Source organism: Apostichopus japonicus, chromosome 17 (genome assembly GCF_037975245.1).
Source record: "Apostichopus japonicus isolate 1M-3 chromosome 17, ASM3797524v1, whole genome shotgun sequence".
NCBI lineage: Eukaryota > Metazoa > Echinodermata > Holothuroidea > Aspidochirotida > Stichopodidae > Apostichopus > Apostichopus japonicus.
The window spans coordinates 18,328,304-18,351,291 of record NC_092577.1 but is presented as its reverse complement, the minus strand read 5'-3'; the positions used below and the strand labels follow the sequence as shown (position 1 = coordinate 18,351,291).

The following is a 22,988-nucleotide window of genomic DNA, read 5'->3' as shown; positions in this document are numbered from 1 at the left end:
CAGGTGGCGATTAAGTGATGGGATTTGTCCCCGTGTGGGCTGTAAAGCCATCGAGACTATGCAACACCTTTTGCTGGAGTGTCCCTTTGTCCGGTTGGTGTGGGATTGGTTTCACGCCTTCGTTATTGGTGTTATTGGTTGCACACAGTGGGCCATTAGTAGTGATTTTGTTTTGTATGGTTTGTTGCCCCCTGTGTGCCCAACCTGGGTTAGGGATCTGCTGTTGTTGTTTGCCGCTGTCATCAGGAGACACATCTGGAACAGCAGATGCCGCCTAGTTTTCGACGGGGACGTCTGGAGGGCAGAGGATATTGTCCCCCTCGTGCAGAGTGACATCAGGTTGCGCATGGAGGCGGACCATGCACGGCTTCCCGACACTGCCTTTCGCAGACGCTGGCGCAAGCCCGTCGTCTACTATCGGGACGGCGTTCCCCGGATGAAATTTGGAGTGAGTTAGTTGGTAGGTGTGGGGGCTGTGTGGTCGTTACATATTATAGGTTGGTTTAATTTTTCTCTTTGTGGTTTGGGGTTGGGTTTTTGGGGCCTGTTTGTAGTGTTTTATTTGTTTTGCTTCTGTTGGCCTTTGGGTCCGTGCCCTTTTCGCGTCACGTTAAACGCTGCGTTAGTGAGAGATTGATGGGTTTCAGTTGTTGCTTTACAGACTGGGTTTGTTTTTGGTTTTGTTGACCTTTGGTCCGTGTCCGTTTCTTAGCACGTAAAAAGCACAGTGCCTTCCGGGCGTTACATGGCGCACGCTACGGAGAGTTTTTTGCTGACTGTTTGTACTTTTTCTCAAAATGACCCCCCTTCCACCCCGGAGAAGTGACACACCTAGGAGTTTCATTGTTTTTTTGGAAAGGAGACACCCTAGCGGTGGTACCCTAAAAAGATGGCCGTAACCGGTCAACCCCAGTAACCATGGTAATGGTGCAGTCCCAGTGGCGATCTCGGGAACTCGACCGACGCGACCCCACAAACTACTTGGCCTGTCTCGACCTGGGGGATATCTCGACCTGAGCCGACCTCATAACGACCTCACAACGACCTATAACGACCTTAGTTCGATTTTAGTTCGACGTAGTCGACCTGTCTCGACTCAGGTCGGCCAAGTTGGATAGACCTGTACTCGACCTATACTCGACCAACTCGACCTGTTTCTCGACCTAATTTCGACCAAATCTCGATTTAAACTCGACCTATATCGACCTAAGTCGACCGACCCGACCTCTACTCGACCCGAGCTCGACCCGGGCGACTGGTTCGCGACGGAAATTCGATTTGTCTGCCGAGAATCCCCTTGGTTTCCAAATTGTATAAATTACAGCGGCAATTTTCACCAGGTACCCATTAAATTTGGGGACTGCAAAGTAGTAACATCACCATCATGAACCTTGACGTAAACCTGTTGAGCCCAGAGAAGCGCAGACTGCTTACAATGTGGGTGCAGACTGCCTGGCACCTGCTTGAACTGGCGGATGAACTTGAGCATGCCAACCCTCCTCCTCAGCCGCAAGCACATCATTCCCAGCAGGGCCGCCGACGTCGGAGGGCCAGGAGGCGAAGACTTGTGGTCAGAGACTGGCTGGCCAGACGACCCCTCTTTGGGCAGTACGAGCATCTATTGGTCGAGCTCAACAGAGAGGACTCCAGATGTTACCGTAATTTCCTGAGAGTAGATGCTGACACGTTTGGGTACATACTCGACAGGATATCTCTAGCTATCACCAAGAAGACCACCAACTTTATGTGAGTACAAAAACCAACCATACTTATGCATGTTGTTTGTTTAAATAGATGTTATGAAATGTTGTATGGAATTGTTACTTGTGATTGTTATCAGATTTGTAGTGAGTCCGTACTCGAGTACACATGCAACGAAGTAATGCTGTACTCATACTCGTGAATTTTAAAATGTTCCCGTACTCGTACTCAGGATTTTTGGAACTTGACGCTAGTGCAACTCGTACTCGTATTCTGGGCTATGTACTCGTATTCGTACTCACGATCAGCAAATAGGTCCTGTACTCGTACTCAGCTATTGTACTCACACTACAAGTCTGATTGTTATTCAGGATGTTTATTAAAATTATCTGTATTTGTAGGTTTCCTTTGGAGCCTGGACTGAAGCTGGCGGTAACGCTACGTCACTTGGCAACAGGGGCATCACACGCTGACTTGCAGTACGGGTTCAGAGTCGCCAGAAACACCATTTGTACATTCATCCCCGGGGTGCTACAGGCCATCATCGACGCCTTCAAAGATGAGTATCTGTCAGATGAGTGGGATCAGAACAGATGGGATGCTGTAGCCCGTGCTTTCGAGGAGAGGTGGCAATTCCCACATTGCCTGGGAGCGCTTGATGGCAAACACATACGCATCAAGAAGCCACCCAAGAGCGGATCCCTCTTCTACAACTACAAGAACTTCTTCTCCATTGTCTTGCTAGCACTTGTGGATGCTGACTACAAGTTCCTGTGGGTCAATGTCGGGGCTGAAGGGTCAGCATCAGACGCCCAGATCTTCAACCATTCACAGCTGCGAGACCTCATCGAGGGCGATGACCTCGGATTCCCCCGTCCCTGCCCACTTCCTGGAGGTGATGTTGACGTGAAAAACTTCATCATCGGCGACGATGCCTTCCCGCTCCGCCCTTGGATGATGAAACCCTTTTCCAGGCGTCAGATGGCCCCCGATCAGCAGATCTTCAACTACAGGTAAATGTTCTTTTCCATAACTAAATCCTAATAAAACTTACTATCTAGGTAAAGATAATATTATGTCAAAGTAAATGTTTTTGAATTTATGCATTTGACTTAAAATGTTTACTTTGTGAATTTTGCAGACTATCAAGGGCACGACGAGTGGTGGAGAACGCCTTCGGGATTATGGCTATGAAGTTCCAGATCATCCTCGGCTTCCTCAATACCACTCCAGACAGAGCTGAACAGATAACCCTGGCCTGCGTCACTTTACACAACATACTGAGGACAAGAAACCGGGACGGCCAGATGAACCTCATAGACCAGGAGAATGAGGACTCTTCATTCACCCCAGGGGAGTGGCGCTTCTGCACGCAGCTGCTTGATGGGGATCACCGGGGTGCAAGGAACGTTACTACACTAGATGGCGCCAACCAAAGAAACTATTTGAAGGACTATTTCATTGGCCCAGGAGCTGTCCCATGGCAAGAGAAGATGATATTCAAGTGACCTTAAAGGGTACTCTAATATTAAGGGCTACTTCACTTACTATATTCATGGGACTTGTGCGTGTCTTAATTATAATGCATTACTTGTATTTATTAGATGTATGTTTAATAAAGCGGAATTCAATGCAACACTTTAACATACTATCCATTGATTTTTGTCTCCAGATGAAACATAATAAGTCATAATTTTCTTTTCCATCTGTTTTCTTTGGTTTTCGTTTTTTCCCCTTACTATTTTTTCTTTATTGGTTCTCCTTTCCTCTGACACAAGTTTATTTAGTGTTATTATAAAAGGACAGTTGTAAATAGTGTTCATAAAATAATAAAGAGAAAAGAACAAATAAAGAGGGAAAAGAAGAATATAAGATTTCATATAAAATATCATGGCAACTAGGTTTTAATTACCTTCTTATTTTCAATCCATACTTTTGCCTTTTTTCTATTTATTTCTTCATTTCTCTTCATTGTTTTGTTTGTTATTTTATTTGCACTATTTACAATGGGCACATGCGACAAAAACCACAATGTAAACTATATACATAATGAACAAAACAAACTTTATAACAACCGTGCAAGATGAAGTTGCATTGACACTTGGCAATGCATGTTAAGAAAAAAAAAATATATAAGATAAAAACAATAATAAAGCCTAAAAACGTTTCCAACTTATTCAAATAAAACAACTGTCTAATCTGAAAGTAAAAATTAACAACAATACAAAGTAGTCATGACAAAATGCATAATGTTCTACTGCCCATTTTCACAGTCCTTGCTGAGAGTCCTAAACATGCGACTGATCTTCTGAGGTGTGTGTAGGGTCCAAGAGGCCGCTTGGCAGACTGAAAGACATACCTGCTGCAGCACTGGAGTCAAAGCTAGGTGTGGGAGTGCTCAGGGCGGACCTCTGGGTGGCGGCAGCAGGTTGGTGTGGAGAGGCAATCCTAGTAGTGGGAGAGGGAATAGGCACAAGCAAGTTACGACTGTTATCACTGTTACCACTGTCACCAACAGCCTGTCTGGTACGTGTGCCCTGAGGCGGAAAGAAGAGAGAATTGCCATCGTCCGTCACTGGTGGCACATTGGGTGGCTGAAAGCTCCTCCAAGGGTAGTAGTTATCACCGACAGGACGGTTGGTGGATGCTAACTGCTGCGCCAAGATGTGGTCCTAAATTTCTTGCCTTTCTTGGACGTTACGGGGCGCAGGCGAGTAGGCTGCCAGTGGTGCTCCAATTGCTTCTGTAGAGGAAACGGGTGCAGGTACACTTCGTGTAGGCTGTCTGAAGGTGCTGCTGTCGGTGCTTGGTGGTAGCGTTGCAAGCTGTGATGTTGACAGCTGTGATGTTGACACCGACGGGATACCGGACTGGTTGAGTACACCCAAGTCTGTTCCTGGCTGTGGTGCTGGCTGTTGAGCTGGTCGCTGCTGTGTGGTCTGTTTGGGTTGAAAAGAGAAACTCTACATTAAATATTTATGCAATTTTACCATGTTCATGTATAAAACGTTAACACTTTTCTAGTTTTGACAAAATTATTTATGCAATTATATTATATATACATATTAAGAATTTTTCTTTTGGCTTTGCACTCTAGTGGTTATGAATTCAACACTTTTCTAAACACTTTTCTGCTACCACTTTGGAAACACTTTGGTGTAAAATTCCTAAACGAGTTAAAACGTGTTTCCAAAGTGGTAGCAAAAAGGTGTTTAATTCCTAAACTCATTTTTAGAGTGTACTCACCATATCCAGACCCATGCTGAGGTACTTGACAACAACTCCTTGTATCTCCTGGCGGCATGCACCGCGCAGATGGGCTGGCATGGACCTGATGGAGGACTTTACAAACTGGGATAACTCTGACCACTCATCTTCATGAGTTACAAGGGCATCCGTCAACCTGTGAAGGTGCTCCTGTACAGCCTTCCGTATGTTGTCAGAAGTGGAGGGGGTGGCTGTGGTGGGGGTGGCTGTGGCAACTGCAGCAGAAGTGGAAGTGGACCCGACAGAACCAGTGAAACTGCTGGATCCTGCAGGAACTGTGGCGGGTGAAGTGAGTGGGTCAACCACATCATCTATGGCCATCTGCTCTGTTTCTGTTTCTGTCTCTGTTTCTGTCTGAGACCGAGTCCCCTAACAAAATGGAACATTTATACCAGTTACTAACATCAGTTTATATGTTTTATATATTTTACTAAGTACACACCAAAGTTTGTACATAATAAGTTTATAAATTGCAAGAATTATTACAAATATTTATGGGTTATTATAGTAAAGAAGTTAAGTTTAAGTGCCTACCTTCAGCTCGGAGCCTCTGCCAATCCTAATGTTATGAAGGTGGGGTGACAGGAACTGGAATTTGTCTATAATCCATTGACGTCGGGCCGTCATCAGAGCCTGTCCTGAACCACTCTTGACTTGCTAAAAAATCAAGTGACATTCATTAAGTTTTATGATAAAGACATTTGAATATAATATTGTTAGTACTTACAAGGTCGCCGGGGTTGAGGCCGCCCAGTTCCTCCTCCTTGTCAGCCCACATCTTCTGTTTCTGGTTGGTCATTTTGAAGCGCTCTGAAGTCTTGTCGTACAAGAACTCATTCTGCTTGAGCCATTCGACCATATGGTCTTCCTCCTCGGGCGTCAGTCTCCTTTTCATCCTGTTCATGGCCCGCTTCTGTGGAAAAGAAATAAGCATTGTAAATATAAAAATCAATAATTATGATAAAACGGATGCCCATCATGATTACATTACATACCAAGCGTAGTGATGTTTTCGTCATGTACAACGTAAAGGTATCATTGGAATATTCATTCAGTTTTTTTCGTAGTGTTCTAAGCGCGTATAAAAAATAAAACCCCTTTTCTACACCATAATCACCTCATTTAAGTCTGGCATGGGAGGAGTTGTGCGTCTGTCTGCAAACTCTGGGTCGTCCAGATCAACAACTGTATCTATGCTCTCGTCATCACTGTATGTTGGAGTTGCAGCTGGACTAGCAGCTATTGTGGCAGATGGAGCGTCGTGCACATCAACCTGCACCTGCTGCTGGCTCTGGGCTTGTGAAAAACGAACGGTTCATTACAAAAACGTTAAAGGAAATTTAAACATTTGTGAGTCTTTTCAAAATATTGTTCAGATTTTTTTTTTACTTTTCACACAATTATAACACACATTCCACATTCCACATGATACTTAGCATAAACATTTTTACAAAATTCCATAGTATACATTCATGGTATCTACATAAAAACAAATAATCTAAATAACATACCATCTGCGGGAAAGGTACGCTTTTTGCGTGACTTCCTGGTGCCCCGCCTGGGTGGAGCTTTCCCCTTGCCCTTGCCGATGTCACCTTGTCCCTTCGGCATTCTGGATGATTCTGAATGTATCTGCTATGGATGTTAACTCTCTAGAGCCTGTTGTTTCAAGAAGAAAAAAAGTTATTTTCGAAACAAAAGGGAATGTTTGACTCTGATGAAGCAGTTGGGAAGTTGACAATCATTTATGCGGTCGGCGCGGACTCGATTAGGTCGAGTTGAGGTCGAGATACGTCGGCTTCAGGTCGAGTTGGTGGACTTCTGGTCGAGCCCAGGTCGAGTTAAGGTCGAGAACAAGTCTGTACAGATCGATTCAGAGGCGAACACAGATCGGCATGTCAGGCCAGCTCGACCTCGAACCCGACCTCTAATCGACCTACCTCGAACCTATTCTCGACCTACCTCGACCTATTCTCGACCTGGTCTCGACCCCATCTCCGACACAAGGTCGATGAGGAAATCGGCCAAAATTTTTGACATGTCAAAAATTTTTCAAAAACTTAGTAGACTTGACTAGACCTAACTCGACCTAACTCGATCTCAAACTCGACCAACTCGTCCTTCAGGTCGAGTAGGTCGAGTAGCGCAAGGTCGGCACTGGGACCGCACCATAACGCTCCCGAGTAGAAGGGTCTTGATTTTCCCGTACATAGTAACACTAATTATTATGACCTTTTCGGATTTTGTCCAAAATGACCCCCCTACCACCCCGGAGAAGAGATGCACCTACGAGTTTCATCCTATTTTGGAAAGGGGACACCCTAGCGGTGGTACCCCAAAAAGATGGCCGTAGTCGGATCACCCCAGTAACCATGGTAACGCTCCAAATTAGAAGGGTCTTGATTTTCCCGTACATAGTAACACTAATTATTATGACCTTTTCGGATTTTTTTCAAAATGACCCCTACCACCCCAGAGAAGAGACCCACCTACAAGTTGTATTCAAATGTGGGAAGGGGACACCCTAGCGGTGGTACCCTCAAAAGATGGCCGTAATCGGACCACCCCAGTAACCATGGTAACGCTCCAGAGTAGAAGGGTCGGGATTTTCCCGTGCATAATAACACTAATTATTATGACCTATTCGGAATTAATTCAAATGACCCCCCTACCACCCCGGAGAAGTGACAAACCTAGGAGTTTTATTCTAATATTGGAAAGGGGACACCCTAGCGGTGGTACACTGAAAAGATTGGGTAATTCGGACTGACCTAGTAACCATGGTAACGCTCAAAATTAGGAGGATAGGAATTTTTTGGATTTATTTTTTCAAAATGACCCCCCTATCACCCGGAGAAGAAACGCACGTAGAAGTTTCATCGTATTTTAGAAAGAGGACACCCTAGCGGTGGTAACCTGAAAAGATGGCCATAATCGGACTACCCAAGTAACCATGGTAACGCTCCAAGGTAGAAAGTCGGAATTTTTAGGATTTTGTTCAAAATGACCCCCCTATCACCCCGGGGAAGAAACGCACCTACAAGTTTCATAATATTTTAGAAAGAAGACACCCCAGCGGTGGTACCCTGAATAGATGGGATAAATCGGACTGACCTTGTAACCATGGTAACGCCCCAAAGTATAAAAGTAGGTATTTCCAGAATTTAGTGTTGTAGGTGCCTGAGTCCCGAGTGTCCATTTCCAGGTCCCGAGTGTCCATTTTTTGGGGTCTATCTCCAAAAGTGGGGGTTACAGGGAGCCGATATTTCGTCAAAGGGCTGAACTGTTGTCACTGTACACCCACCAACACTTCCGGTCAGTTTGGGTCACATGACTTTTTATTAAAGCCATAAAATTCAAGTGATTTACTATACTAATTTACTACTTTTGAAAAATCACTACCCCTAGGGTTCAGGTCGAAAATCGTAAACTTTCACCTCTGTGATTGTTAAGGGTCAATAAGGCACTGACATATGCAAAGGGCAAGTATATGTCACTTCCGGTTCATGTGTTATAAAGGGTGAAAGGTCAAAACTGTCGTTCCTTCCACAAAAGGTCAAAGATCGCGAGAGCGACCGATTTCCACGAAACTTGCAACGATGACGTGTGAGGTCATAAGGAATGGTCACCTGAAAAATTTCGGTCAAAGGTCAAAAATTCAAATCATAAATTTTTGATATTTTTTATTGGATATGGTTAGTCGCACCACCAAAAATGGTCATAAAGATTTTTTTAACCTAAGGTCATACCAATCCAAGATGGCTGCCGCTCAAAGTTAACCCAAACCCCTGGGGTTAGCTTAGGGTTAGCATATTCGACTCCTGTGTGTACACGATATAATTTTTCGGGACACACATTGGTGTCGTGATGTAACTCGATGTGGACTGTCACGTGATTATCTTAAACTTGTTTCAGGTCGTTTACTTTCTGAATGAGGGCGCTTTAAAGTTTTACCTAGGGGTCCGTTTCTGAGACGGGAGGAATGAGCTATGAACATGTAACTCACACCGAAGACTTATCACTTGATTCTGTACAAAATAAGTTCCGGTTCTGACTCTTTTTTATTCTGACCGGAAGTGACGTCACCAAACGCAATATCGTCGATTATTGCAAAACTAGATAACCGAGTGCCATTTTGAATAGCAGCAAAAATATGTCAGGACATGTTCTATCGATTGTGTGAATTTAAAAAAATTCATCAATGTTTGACAAAATGGCTGCCAAAATAAAATATTAATGAGAAAATAATTTAAAAAAATCTAAAAAACTAATCAAAGACCGGAATTGATTGAAACGACGTTTATATAATGTATAATTTATTAGTTCTACCTAAATCTGAAATTTTGAGCATATTGGGTGAATTTCAATTTTTCCCCGAAAATAGCGCCATCACCGATGACGTCAGAACTTAGAAAACTTGGAAACGATCGGATGTTCTGTTCTTGAGATATGGGTACAGATGAGTCGAAAAAGTGGGTCGATGTGACGTCACGCTACATCCAAAGCGGGGGACCCGGTGGGAATGGGACATCCGGTGATAAAAAAAGTCACAGATAGGGCTATCCATCGATTATAACTTTGCCTGATTTCCATTTGACCTAAGGTGGTAAAAAAGCTGCTCAAATGTTGACGTCGGTGCTGGCGTCCTTCTTTAGGGTTATCATAGCTACTACCGGTGAAAACACCAATTTTTTCTTTGTTTTGCTTTCTTGCAGGACACCGACAAGCAATCGACGACGACAGACGGGACGGAAAGCAGTCGGATGTGGACTGGCATTAGGCATAGGACAGAAAAGACCCCTGAGGACGAGACAGTTTGGACACACAATGACGAGACTACTGCGACTTCTTTTTTGCAATTTTTTTGCCTCGAAGTCGACCCCGACGACCAGACAGGTGAACGAGACTTTGGACGAGCACGCGACCACTAAGTTCGTGTTCCTAAAAAACGACAGTGGACGGAATCCGCCAAACACTTGTATATCGAATTAATAAGCTAAAGTAAACAACATGATACTTTTTATGAGACAGCATTGGGGACGGGGGAGGGGGGAGTGGGGATGGGTGAGCGAGGACATTCAAGTTTTTACAGGGGGGTGTGGGGAGTAAAGTTTTAACAGGGGGTGTGTGGGGAGTAGTTTTTACATGGGGGGTGTGGGGAGTACAGTTTTTACAGGGGGTGTGGGGAGTTAACGAGTTACATTTCATTTCAGTCTTTCGTAGTTGAATAGAAGAAGTAACTTCAACATTTCTGTTTCTGTCTTCTTTCAAATGTTGACGTCGGCTCGTCCTTGATTAGGGTTATCATAGCTACTACCGGTGAAAAACAGCTATTTGGGGGGGGGGGAGGACCTCAAAAACGTATAGAATATACCCCCTTCCCGAAAATTAATGCTACCGTATGAGTTGTCTACACGTAGCTACGACTCTCGTCTCCCGCATAACCAAAATTCACCCCCGTCACATACCCTCGGTGGAAAGGTAGGGGTACCGAAAAGAGGTACTTTAACTTTTCAAGACAAAAACACCTATTTTTGACGCAAGTACAAATCATATAGACAAAGAGCCTTTTCCGGTCAGATAATTACACGAAATTGATGTATGACGAAGACGGGGGTGTCTTCTACTACACGTCAAAATTTCATATCGATGGGTTCTTCAGAGAGGACAGGAGGGGGGGTTGACAAGAGGGGGTTTTCCAACTTTTGCACGTATGAAGAACACGTATTTCTATCGGGTCCTCTGGGACCACGTATCTCCCGAACGGAAGCAGATGTGGACCTGGGAGTTGCAGATTTGGGCTCCTGGGCATCGATTACCCCTGTGAGGTAATTTTGACGAAATCCATTTTTGGGCAATTTCGGTAAAAACCGTAAGGGGTTATGGTTTTTTGGGGTGAAACTAATTTTTTTCGCAAAGACGGGCAATGTATATCTTTTCTGGTTGTTCTCGACCCGCTGATCACGAATCTGAAGTTAATTTTGGAATTGGGTGTTGTGTGGGGGCGTGGGGGCCAAAAACCATTGGGAGGGGGGCAGGAGCCCAAGGGGGTGGGGAACGGAAGCAGATAGGGAGCTGGGAGTTGCAGATTTGGGATCCTTGGCATCGATTACCCCCTGTGACGAAATCCATTTTTCGGGCCCTTTAGCGTGAGTAAATTATGTCCATTCAAGGCCACCATTGAAGCAAACACCTCGCTATCAACCACGCGCAGATTAAAACCATCCAGAAAACATTCAATCACCCTTGCTTTGAACCGGAACTTCTGTAGATTTAGGTAGGTACTAGTATAGTTGAAAACAAAGAGATCATTTTTCACTATTTAAACGGAGGATTAATGGTCACGTTCAGTTAGGGATAGGGTAAAGGTTAGGTTAGGTTTTAGGTTTACTGACTAACACACGAGGTCATTAACCTGTAACGTGGTCACGTGACGAGTCTACGGAGCATTTTAACAACCATTTTGTTTTGATCACCGTTTACATATTAGGCACAAATAGCCGATTTAAATACAATTAACATAAAATTAAATACAATTTAATTATCATAAAAAACATAGTTTTGTGGATTCATTTTTTCCAACATTTTCTACACAGAATGTCTGATTCATCTGTAGAGGATGCAGGGAGGCCGGAGAGGCTCAATAGGAATCCCACCGCAAAGGAGTGCCCCATCTGCCAGAAGTCATTTGTCAAGTTACCGAGGCATATTCGCCAGGCCCACAAAATAAACAAAATACTAGAAACGATATGGTTGCGGTGCAGAAGGAGAAAGAGGCACGGGATTTCCACAACCAGGTCGGATTGAAGCAATGCCCAATCTGCCTGGTGTACAGAGGGGACGTGACAAAACATATGTATAGGGTCCACCAACATGCACCAAAGAAAGAGCGCAAGAGGATTCGCCGCAGGATGAAAGACCTGCCGGTGACCTCATCTGATGACTCAGGAGGAGGAGGAGATGGACGAGGAGGAGACTGTGGAGATTGTGGAGGAGAAAGGGGACGACAAGGAGTACGAGGACGAGGATAACGAAGAGCCGGAGAAAGGAGGGAGCAAAGGGGGCATGATACGTACTCACACCTCAAAATACAAGAAATGGCTCCGGGGCGAGGCGACTCGTTAGATGCCGAAAACTCCGCCGAGCACGTGAGGAAAGTCACACGAATGGATCAATTCGGTGATGGGACGATTGCCCAGTTTTTACAAAGGAAACACATAAACGAGATTTTCGCCAAGATGCCGGAGCAACGAGCCTAGCAGCCGGGTACCGTTGCTGCCTACATTTTTTCATTCCTGAAGGTTGCCAAGTGGCTGCGGCTGGAGAAAATATTTGAAAGTGACACATTCGAAGAGGCAGAGAATTGCCTTGCTGGGATCAAGTCCTCTGTGTATAAAAAGAGGAAGATGAGAGAGGGTCGGATGGAGGCGGAGGAGCTTCTAACAGATAGCTCAGACATCGCTCTAAGTAATAAAAGAGGGGAGAATATTACTTATCGATGTCTTCGATCTCACACAATCGAATGCGAATAAAATTTATTTCTAATTTACCTTCCGTTTTATTTTACAGACGTTCAATAAATCCGCCTATCGCAAAACCGTTCAGGCGCAGCTGCGAATCACTGACAGAGAGGGAGAGATAGATCAGAACGTCCACAACGAGGTCAGAAATTATTTAATGCAGGAGGTGGTCCTGGCGAACAGGCAGAGGGCGTCAGCCGTTGCAAACATGACGGCTGAAAACCTCATCCGGGCTCGGCGTCAGAGGAATTCAATGGGAGACGACGTGTGGACGATGTTGGTGTCTGATCATAAGACCGCCACCACATACGGGGCAGCAACCCTCGCTCTCAAGAGCGAGTTGTACATGGACCTTACTTTTTACGTGGAGGAGATAAGGTAAAGCCATGTCCTATTGTAATATGTCATCGGCACCACAATTTGCAAGCTTCGTAACAAACTAAGCACCGTTTTTTTCTTTTTGCTTGAATTCTCCCACAGAGGTAGAATACCCATAAACCAGTTCGAGAAGGTCATGGGACCGAAGTGGTTGTCCTACACCACCGGCGCCCCGATTTTATCAAAGAGGGTAACCAAATGCATAAGTTCGTGTTGGTTGAACGCTGGCCTTAAAAGCCACATTTCAACCACACTGCTGAAAAAAACGATAGTCTCCAAGGTAGGAAAAAATGATGTATTGAAATAGAAAACTTTTTTTTGTATTATATTTCTTTCTTAGCGTTAACATTCTAAACCGGTGTTAATGGCTTTATGTGACTTATTTTTCAGTGCTTTGAAGAACAACCAGAGTCACTGAAAACATTGGCCTCTCACATGACCCACACAGAAAAAGTAAAAAAATATATTATCTGGTGAGCCAGAACGCCGTCGCGGCTGCCGAGGTCATAAGATGCGTGACTGAGAAGGTACGAGTTATAACCTAAAATTTCGTTTTCAACCACACAGAAGGTACCATAATCAAACGTGTTAAACGTGTTTTTTTTTCTTTGTTATTGCACAGAGCAAGACGCCGACATACGGGCCAGGACCCAGTGGCGTTAAGTTTCCACGCGCGGGAACTATGACAAAGACTGACCAGGTAAATAACCCTTCATAAGAAACGGCAACGAGGAAGAGGAATCAGAGATCTTATGGTTATGTTTTTTCTTTGTTTTGCTTTCTTGCAGGACACCGACATGCAATCGACGACGACAGACGGGACGGAAAGCAGTCGGATGTGGACTGGCATTAGGCATAGGACAGAAAAGACCCCTGAGGACGAGACAGTTTGGACACACAATGACGAGACTACTGCGACTTCTTTTTTGCATTTTTTGGCCTCGAAGTCGACCCCGACGACCAGACAGGTGAACGAGACTTTGGACGAGCACGCGACCACTAAGTTCGTGTTCCTAAAAAACGACAGTGGACGGAATCCGCCAAAAACTTGTATATCGAATTAATAAGCTAAAGTAAACAACATGATACTTTTTATGAGACAGCATTGGGGACGGGGGAGGGGGGGAGTGGGGATGGGTGAGCGAGGACATTAAAGTTTTTACAGGGGGTGTGGGGAGTAAAGTTTTTACATGGGGTGTGTGTGGAGTAAAGTTTTAACAGGGGGTGTGTGGGGAGTACAGTTTTTACATGGGGGGTGTGGGCAGTACAGTTTTTACAGGGGGTGTGGGGAGTTAACGAGTTACATTTCATTTCAGTCTTTCGTAGTTGAATAGAAGAAGTAACTTCAACATTTCTGTTTCTGTCTTCTTTCAAATGTTGACGTCGGCTCTGGCGTCCTTGAATAGGGTTATCATAGCTACTACCGGTGAAAAACAGCTATATGGGGGGGGGGACTCAAAAACGTATAGACTATATCCCCTTGCCGAAGATTAATGCTACCGCATGAGTTGTATACACGTAGCTACGACTCTCGTCTCCCACATAACAAAAATTAAACGAGCCCAAGTGGGTGTCTCCAAAAACGAACGAAATACACCTGTTCCGGTCTTTCTTGTGTCGCTGATGATAAATCTGAGATTATTTTGGCGGTTCGGAGGCGTGGGGAGTGGTGGGGGAATTTAATGCCTTCCGGGCGTTCCATGGCGCACGCTACGGATTTTTTTGCTGACTGTTTGTACTTTTTCTCAAAATTACCCCCCTACCCCCCCCCCGGAGAAGTGACACACCTATGAGTTTTATTCTATTTTGGAAAGGGGACACCCTGGCGGTGGTACCCAGCAAAGATGGCCGTAGTCGGACCACCCCAGTAACCAAGGTAACGCTCCAAAGTAGAAGGGTCGGGGTTTTCCCGTACGTAGTAACACTAATTATTATGACCGTTTTTAGATTTTTTTTAAAAATTACCCCCTACCACCCCGGGGATGTATCGCTCCTATAAGTTTCATCCTATTTTGGACAGGTTACACCCTAGCGGTGGTACCATGAAAAGATGAGGGAATTTGGACTGACCCAGTATCCATGGTAACGTTCCAAAGTATAAAAGTCGGTATTTTCCCGTATATAGAGTAATTGAGTTTTAGGCAGATAGGTTAATGATTTTTAATTAATTAACCGAATATGCAAATGAGCTGAAATTTTTATGACGTCATCAATAGGATGTAACGGAAGGGTAAACAGTTTGAAGATGCCCCCAAGTTTTGCACTTGGGGAGGGGTCCCCCACCCCCAAAATTCACCCCCTCCAATTTTTACCAAAATGGCGCCAATTTGTGAAGGGGTTGCAGGGGTAGCTAAAAATATTAATTTCGACACCCCCACCCACGGGGAAGCATTTTTTTATAATATTTTGTCAAGTCCCGACCGTCCATTTTCAAGTCCCGACCGTCCATTTCTAGGTCCCGAGTGTCCAAGTGTCTGAACCTATATATATCCTGACAGCAGGGCATATTTTAACTGGGTTCGCATCGCAGTTTGCGAGTCGAAATAGCCTGTTTACGAATCATTTCCCTACTTGATTCGCAAGTTCTACGAATCAAGAATCGCTACGTTTTTCCATCACCAATATAGCCTAACTGGAAATCGCAATCAAGTTGCTAATGCATGTTTTACACAGCGCCGTAGTATGTACTATATCTATGACAGTCGTAGTCCGCGAACGGGCGCTAGGTATGTGCGGGCAGTAGAAATTACCAGAAGTATGGTCATTGATACATCCGTACTGTACCACTATGATACGGACCATCGCGTAACTGATATTGCTAATGATATATGTTGTGGGATGTGGGCGCTGTTCAAGTATCGGTGCGGAGCTAGGGCAGATGCTTCTTCCAGTAGTTTATACCTCTTTGGGTTATGACGTAACTCAACGTTTGTTGTTGTCACGTACGCCAATCGCATGCTTGGCAGCCACGCGCAGTGCACACAGTTATCATTTTGGTGAACATTGCAATACCATTACCAGTGGCCCACATTGCAATGTGGGCTACTGGTGCTGGCTATAGGCTAACATTACAATAATAATATTGCACTGTGTGTAGTACTGTAGTTTCACTAGCGGCCAGAATGTAATCGGATTATCGGATTTATCGCCATCGGTTGAACAGAAATGACATTGTTACAGAATCAGAAGTTCAGGATTTGTGATCGCGCAGTCTCCACAGATTCCGTTTTGTAATTTACTTCCGAATACTTCGTCATGGCAGTTAAAGGTTTAAAGGAGGAAACGGCTAACAAATGGATTTCGGAGAACAATTGGTCGTGGCTGGAATATCACTTGACTCCCGACGCGAGTAGGTTAGTTGAGCGACTGCGGTGTCGTGTGTGTTCTGATGAGAAGGAGAGGGTCAGGGCCCTACGGAACTATTCCAACTCTTTTGTCGAAGGGATCACAGGATCCGCAATGAAAAAAGACAATGTGAAAAAGCACAGCAGGACGGAGATGCACGTAAAGGCAATTGCCCTTTCAAGAGGAGTCAAGAGAACCCTGTCAGAAATATACAGCTCGACACCATTGGGCAAAGCCTTCAAGAAATCCAATTCGGATGAGGAATCTCGCGTGAGTAAACTCCTTGAAATCTCATATATGCTCGCCAAAGAGGAGCTTCCATTCTCTAAATTCCCTAGTGTATGCAAAACTGAAAAACGACATAAGCACGGTGCCTCTTGGGACGAAATACATAAATGAGGAAAAGTGTAGTGAGTTGACCACATGCATCGGACAGGCATTTGAGGATGAACTAGTGAAGAGCTCAATCAGTCACCGTACATCACAATTCTGACCGACGAATGAACCGATGCAAGTGTTATAGAAAAGGAAGTAATCTATGTTCTATATTTGACGGAATCAGGTGAAACTGCATGTAGATTCTTCAAACTGTCTGATGCACATGATGCTACAGGACAAGGCTTGAAACAGACTATAATTGATGCATTCCAGGAACTTGGTGTGAAAAACATGCAAAATAAGCTTGTTGGATTATGCTGTGATGGTGCTAGTGTGAACATGGGGAGGAATCGTGGACTGGCAGCATTACTCAGACAAGACTCACCTTGGTTAGTCACAATGCACTGTATGAATCGTCGTCAGAGAAAGCGTCTTTCATGGCAAGCTCCAGACGACGATTCATACAGTGCATTGTGACTAACCAAGGTCATATGTTGAACAGATCATTGACATACTAACTGCAATTCACTCCACATATGGGAGAAGTCCCAAGAGGCTTCGGGACTTGAGAACCCTGGCAGAAATTCGGGGGAGGCTGTTGTAAGACTTGTTCGTGTCAGTGGTACAAGGTGGGCACAACACAAAAGCAGAGCATGTGATGCCCTGATCAGGTCTTAAAGTGTGAGTTTCCCATCTGGAGAACCTTGTCACTGAGAGTAATGCCATTGACACAGCAACATTCAGAGGCTACCTCAAGAAGTTGAAGAGCTATAGGTTTGTCCTGAATTTGCTATTTTTTTCGAGAACTTCTGCAGCCTGTCACTCGTTTGTCCTGTAATCTGCAAGGTCATGTGTGTGACCTTCCTTTCGCAAAGGCTGGGGTTGAGGCTCTGCTTGGTAATCTTGACGATATCGTGAATGGAGGTGCAGCAGGTGTGAGCAAATCATCTGGGTTCGCAAAGTTCCTGAGTGAATCTGAAGTCTCATTTCAAGCAGAGCCAAACAATGTTTGTTTCAAAGGTGTACGCCTAACGGATGTAGAGGCTAGCCTACGGACAATTGAGGAGGATGTTAGGGGATATGCTGCCAGCCTCAAACATTGTATTGAGCAGAGGTTCGAAGACGTACAGAATGAGAGGATCTTCAAGGGCCTGGTGCTATTGGACCCTGCTCTCTGGCCCAAGAATAAAGAGTCTCTAACAGAGTTTGGGAAGGAAGAACTCTTACAGGTGAAGACACATTTTGATGGCCTGTTCCAGCTTCAGTGTCAGGACTGATGCATTAGAAAGTGAGTTCACTGAGATAAAGCTGATCTGGTACAGTAACCTGTCCCATCTCAGCAGGGCTGACTTCTGGTCAGCTGGCTACAGCATCTTGAAGACACAATATCCCAATCTACTGCATGTGTTCATTGTGCTGAAACTTCTGCCTGTATCAAACGCCAAAATAGAGCGGGCATTCTCATTCATGAGGAGAGTGAAAAGTGACTGGAGAAATAGCCTCAGCGAGAGCACCCTGAACCATCTCCTCCGCATCGATATAGATGGGCCTGATTTCGATGACTTTGATCCATCTGCTTCAATTAACATGTTCTTCTCTGATAAAGTCAGGAGGAGTGGACCTGCTGGACCATCCACAAGCTAATTACTCACTGTAGAAGACTGTAGTTGTAGAAGGATGGTAGTTGTGGTAAGTACATCAAGTTATCAACCATGATACCAATCATACCACCTTGAGTTCAAATTTGAAAGAAATGAGAAACGGATACCACCTGCATTTTCACACAAGGAATTTATTTATATGTCCTCCTTTTGATGCATACTTTGTGGAATGATAGCATCAGGCGTATCTAGGCTACAGTACATACATTTGTACATAAATGAGAAATGAAGATTACTAGATTCACAAATTTCTCAATGCTAATCGATTTTTATGCAGTGCTAATGAAAATGGCAGTTGGTTAGCAAAACGTGCTAATCAATTAATTTCGCTTCAAATATGCCCTGCCTGACAGTCGACATGCCAGACGGACGGAATCTCAAATTATGTACACCAGGGGGCTTCTAAAGGAAGAACTGTCTAGAAACTAAAATGGTTTGATGATGGGAAATCCTATTGATTTAAAACAGAAGTTTGTAGGGGTGCCTGCTTTATGAGAAATGAAAAGGCGCGCCCTGAGAAAACTGCCATATGAAATTGGAACATAAAAATCCCACTTAATAGGTTTGCCCCTCCAGATACCAGATCATGGGAGCTGATGCGTACTTCTTAACAGGGTTTGATATGATTGGCCAATAGTTTCTTTATGGTTTTTATGTGTGTTATTCTTATAGGAGTCTAGATAAGGAATACTGGATAGCCAATAAAATAAATTCCGGTTAAAATGCTGCGCGCATCGCCCTGGCCTTTAACCTCGACAAATGTGAAAAACAAATACAATGCACATTCCGGTATATTTCCCTTAGTTTCGAAAAGAACGACACCGCCGCGGCTTTCTATTGCATGTTGTACACACGTGTATGTGAAAGTCAAATGTCCCCAAAATCAAAAAGCCTGGTTTATCAGTCGATGATCCAGAATGATTGGTATGCTATTTTATCACTAGAAAACCTTGCAATAATGGTCCGGAATCCCGGAATGTCACAGATAAAGAAGAATATGGATGATAATATTGGATTATCAATTGATGGTCCTGTGTTTTCTCGAAAATATGTCTTGATTATTATTACAAACCATCATTATCAGTCGAGAATCATGGATTGTAGGCGATATTCCCAGGGTTGTCGCTCTGAACACATTGATTATCAGCCGATAAATTTGGAGTATCAACCCCTTTTAGTTACTGCAGGGAATTTTGCTTACCAAATACGCACATCGGTGAATGTTTCTAGTTGGGGTTGTATATGTTCCACGCCGGAAGCCAATGTTGTTCTAAAAAATGCGAAGTGAACTAAAACATACTTATCCTATACTGTTATACTATTCTATGATACATCGTTGCTGCATCTCTCCAGCCCAGACTGCTTCATTAACTGTGTATTACACAAAATGTACCATATGGATGTACCAAAGGACGTAACATTAAATTATTTTTCTGTCTGAAAATAGGAAAATATATCGGGGGGCCGTTTTGAAAACTTCGGTTCAGTTGCATTTCATTTTTTTGGATACAGAAAATATTGTTGTTGATTTTTCCAAGAGCTTTAAGGTTGTTACAAAGGGAACATATAGATATTGTTACGAGAAAGCAACCTACTTTTCTCGTGTGTATGTATTTTCTATCTTGTCTGTTTTACCGTTGTAAAATGTTTCTTACTTTAATGTTGAAGCTGGGAGGTCCCTAGCATGTGTAATTTAAACATCAGTTTATTGCTGGCTGCGAGAGTTGGTTATTGCTTCTGGGCTTTATGTAACATGTCCGGTGGACAAGGCCTCCTTTGTTCTTAGTATACGGGGAACTACTGGGGGTGCATAGACAGTGAGGCGGGGTTAGCTCATATACGTATTTGATGTATATAAGACAGAATGACAAAAATTTCACTCTTACTGGGAGACTAGTCTACTTATTTTGGGTATAATGCAAAAGTTTAGTAGTTACTGTAGAATGTTTAATGTACAGAATATAAGGTTTACAGACTAGCTTTGCTCTCTCAGGTGCATTTAATCCTGTAAATTTAGTAACCCATAGTGAGGGCGTGCTTTATTTTGGACTGGTACGACCCTATGCCAGTGCAACGTACACGATTTACTCAAATTAACAATCTTGGAGGCGTCTATATTCTCCCATCATGTCTACTTACAATGGCAATATTTTACCGTCAATTTAACTGCTTGCAAGAGTTCATTTCTTCTTTAATTTATTTTTCTTACATCCTTCTGGGGGCTGCAGGTTTTCACAATAAATGGAATCGTGACGTTGGAGTTCATCACCCATCTTTGTGGCACTTTGTAAGATGTCTTAAGGATGACGAGAGAAATGAAAGAGTGAAGATCCGGCAGGCACGCAGAGGAGAGCTGGTACCCATTAGACGCCGGAAGTGGAGGCGACTGGAAAAGAGAATTACGAGGCAAAAGGACCTGTATAATGATGGGCAGATTGGACTCATCGAATACTGGCGGGCAATTACATATGCTATCAGAACATACCACTAGAATGGGCTACTAGACTGGCTACCAATTATCAGATCACAGGCTCCTCGTCCATCACTTGGCACTTTCCTGTCTGTCAGAAGTCCATCCGTGCGTCAAATTGGTTTCGCTAACAATTGTTACCCACTTGTCGTTTCCTATTACAACTTTAGCTCTGTCCCTAAATTCACACTGTAGATTGCATCCTTTTCACCTTTTCACATCCCAGGTCGTACCTCGAAGTGTGGGGAAAAGTGTCACAAGTAAAAGTGTGTTACCGTCCGTCCCATCGTTCGACATCATCAGGTTACTGTCCGCCCGTCATGTGTTTCTATCACCTGTAAATATTCTTCACGTATGTTCTTTGTAGGTGCTAAATAAACAATTATTGGGTCTCAAAAGTGTGATTTTTTTCTTACAGATATGATGAGCATTCTCTATTTCAACTTTGTTTGTGATCTATTGTGAAACCAACATAACTTTTTTTTTCTGTCAATTATAACTTGAGAAGATGTGCAACCTTTTCCTATGCATCGGTTCACCCGGCTCATTTAAAATGAACCTGTTCTTCGTGTATTTAGTTTGATTGAAGTAGGCTACAATGAAATAATTTTTTAAGAGAAACTATGAAATTTGAGTGGTCACACTCTTGGTGATTTAAGTGACATAGACCAGTTACTATAGGACTTGGACAAGTAGCGTTACTAACAAGGTATATTCTGATTGGACCTACTGTTAGTGATTACAGGTAAAGAATTTCTTGTTATCCAGTGCGCATCGCCCCGACTTTGAACTTTGGGTGTTGATTCTTACTTTCATTACGATTGCACTGATTGTCATTTTCCCGAATTAACATAGTTGTTTCAAAATATTGTTTGTTTATTTTAAAGGTTAACATTAACCATATGTTGTTTGGTATATGAAAGATACACCCTATTTTATTTCCTACATACCAAAAGCAACGTGATCATCAACATATGTGAAGAAGAGATTTTTGTTGGCTTTTAAGATCCACCTTAAATATACCGCATGGGTTTTCTTACTGTTTCAATCCTTAATGAAAGGGTAGCCTACGTTATGCTAAAAGTTACATATGAATTTTGCTCATGTTTTTGGGTCCTCACACGGACGTAACATTAAATTATTTTTCTGTCTGAAAATAGGAAAATATATCGGGTCCCCGTTTTGAAAACTTGGATCGAAAACAAACGGTTCAGTTGCATTTAATTTTTTTGGATACAGAATATATTGTTGTTGATTTTTCCAAGAGCTTTAGGTTGTTACAAAGGGAACATATAGATATTGTTACGAGGAAGCAACCTACTTTTCTCGTGTGTATGTATTTTCTATCTGTATTGTACACAGTCACGGAGTTACAATGTAACGAAAACGACTGTATTCATTAATTTTGTGTTTTACTCTTCTTTTTTGTTTGAATCAACGGCTGTGGAGCTTATCGTACGCCTTGCGACATTTCATGACACAGCCACGCTCTTCGGTCGTTGATTCACACCTGTTTTCACTGTTGGCATTTTCCATGGAAACTTTCCATATATGCTTATGTTAAGAAAAGCCATGTGCTGGCAGTCGACCAGAAGAACAGCAGCCGGGTAGGTCGTATTTCATGTAAGTAGGCTGATTTGATAAAAGGAACCCCTTATTTTTAGCTTAATTCTGTGCCCAAATTTATCTCTGATATATAGGAAGCAAATCTGAAACATGTTTGTTAGCCCAAGAAACGTTAATTGATATCTCGGAGGTATTTTTGATTGTTCAATTGGCAAAGTAAGATTTTCCCGTAACGTAAACTTTAGAACTGAAACGTACGTTGTCTAGGCTTGTTATGATGTGGTAGGCTGCAACGTCAAAGTATACGGTGTTAGTTTGAGAGCCTTGTGGAAATAATTACAGAGATACTCATTTGTAACTTTGATATATAACGTTATTCGTGGTAATAACTAGATATTTTATGAACAGATATCAGACAGCGGGATTATTTAAAGAATGATAATCGTTCTTAGGGCATTTCGATTACTTTAGTCTAAAGCAACTTCTACGGAATTCCCTGTACTAGGCTACGTTGGAGAAAGAGAAGTTGTGTTATTTAATCCCGACATTCTATGTGCTATCATTTTCTTCTAGATTGACCAATCAGCGTCTTGTAAATTGTTATATGAATCATTATTTTTAGCCTAACGTCACCAATAGTACATTGTTTCTCAATCGAGTAAATTGTAGCCTATTAGACTACGCATTGTGCAGTTAACTGAT

The 22,988-nt window shown here is 43.3% G+C and overlaps 3 protein-coding genes across 7 annotated transcripts; 2 read left to right on the top strand and 1 right to left on the bottom strand.

Moving 5' to 3' along the window:
* Window positions 1–496: 496 nt before the first annotated feature.
* LOC139954799 (uncharacterized) lies at window positions 497–3,381 on the top strand. The gene is made up of 3 exons (XM_071954735.1): window positions 497–1,746; window positions 2,103–2,714; window positions 2,843–3,381. Exons 1-3 carry the CDS (start codon window positions 1,385–1,387, stop codon window positions 3,207–3,209), a joined length of 1,341 nt encoding a protein of 446 aa, XP_071810836.1. The 5' UTR covers window positions 497–1,384; the 3' UTR covers window positions 3,210–3,381.
* An 18-nt stretch (window positions 3,382–3,399) lies between these two features.
* LOC139954798 (uncharacterized) lies at window positions 3,400–8,269 on the bottom strand. Of its 5 annotated transcripts, XM_071954734.1 has the most exons (6): window positions 8,083–8,269; window positions 6,480–6,627; window positions 6,086–6,264; window positions 5,503–5,881; window positions 4,948–5,337; window positions 3,400–4,640 (listed from the first exon to the last, which is right to left on the bottom strand). In XM_071954734.1, the coding sequence occupies exons 2-4, from the start codon at window positions 6,577–6,579 to the stop codon at window positions 5,648–5,650; spliced, it is 513 nt and encodes a 170-aa protein (XP_071810835.1). In that variant the 5' UTR covers window positions 6,580–6,627; window positions 8,083–8,269; the 3' UTR covers window positions 3,400–4,640; window positions 4,948–5,337; window positions 5,503–5,647. The 5 variants fall into 5 exon arrangements, with proteins under 5 accessions (XP_071810835.1, XP_071810830.1, XP_071810834.1 ...); XM_071954729.1 differs by having other exon boundaries at window positions 6,086–6,627; XM_071954733.1 differs by lacking the exon at window positions 8,083–8,269 and having other exon boundaries at window positions 6,480–7,185.
* Window positions 8,270–12,039: 3,770 nt separating this feature from the next.
* Window positions 12,040–13,930, top strand: LOC139954689 (uncharacterized). The gene is made up of 3 exons (XM_071954608.1): window positions 12,040–13,146; window positions 13,489–13,566; window positions 13,655–13,930. The coding sequence occupies exons 1-3, from the start codon at window positions 13,003–13,005 to the stop codon at window positions 13,928–13,930; spliced, it is 498 nt and encodes a 165-aa protein (XP_071810709.1). The 5' UTR covers window positions 12,040–13,002.
* Window positions 13,931–22,988: the final 9,058 nt, after the last annotated feature.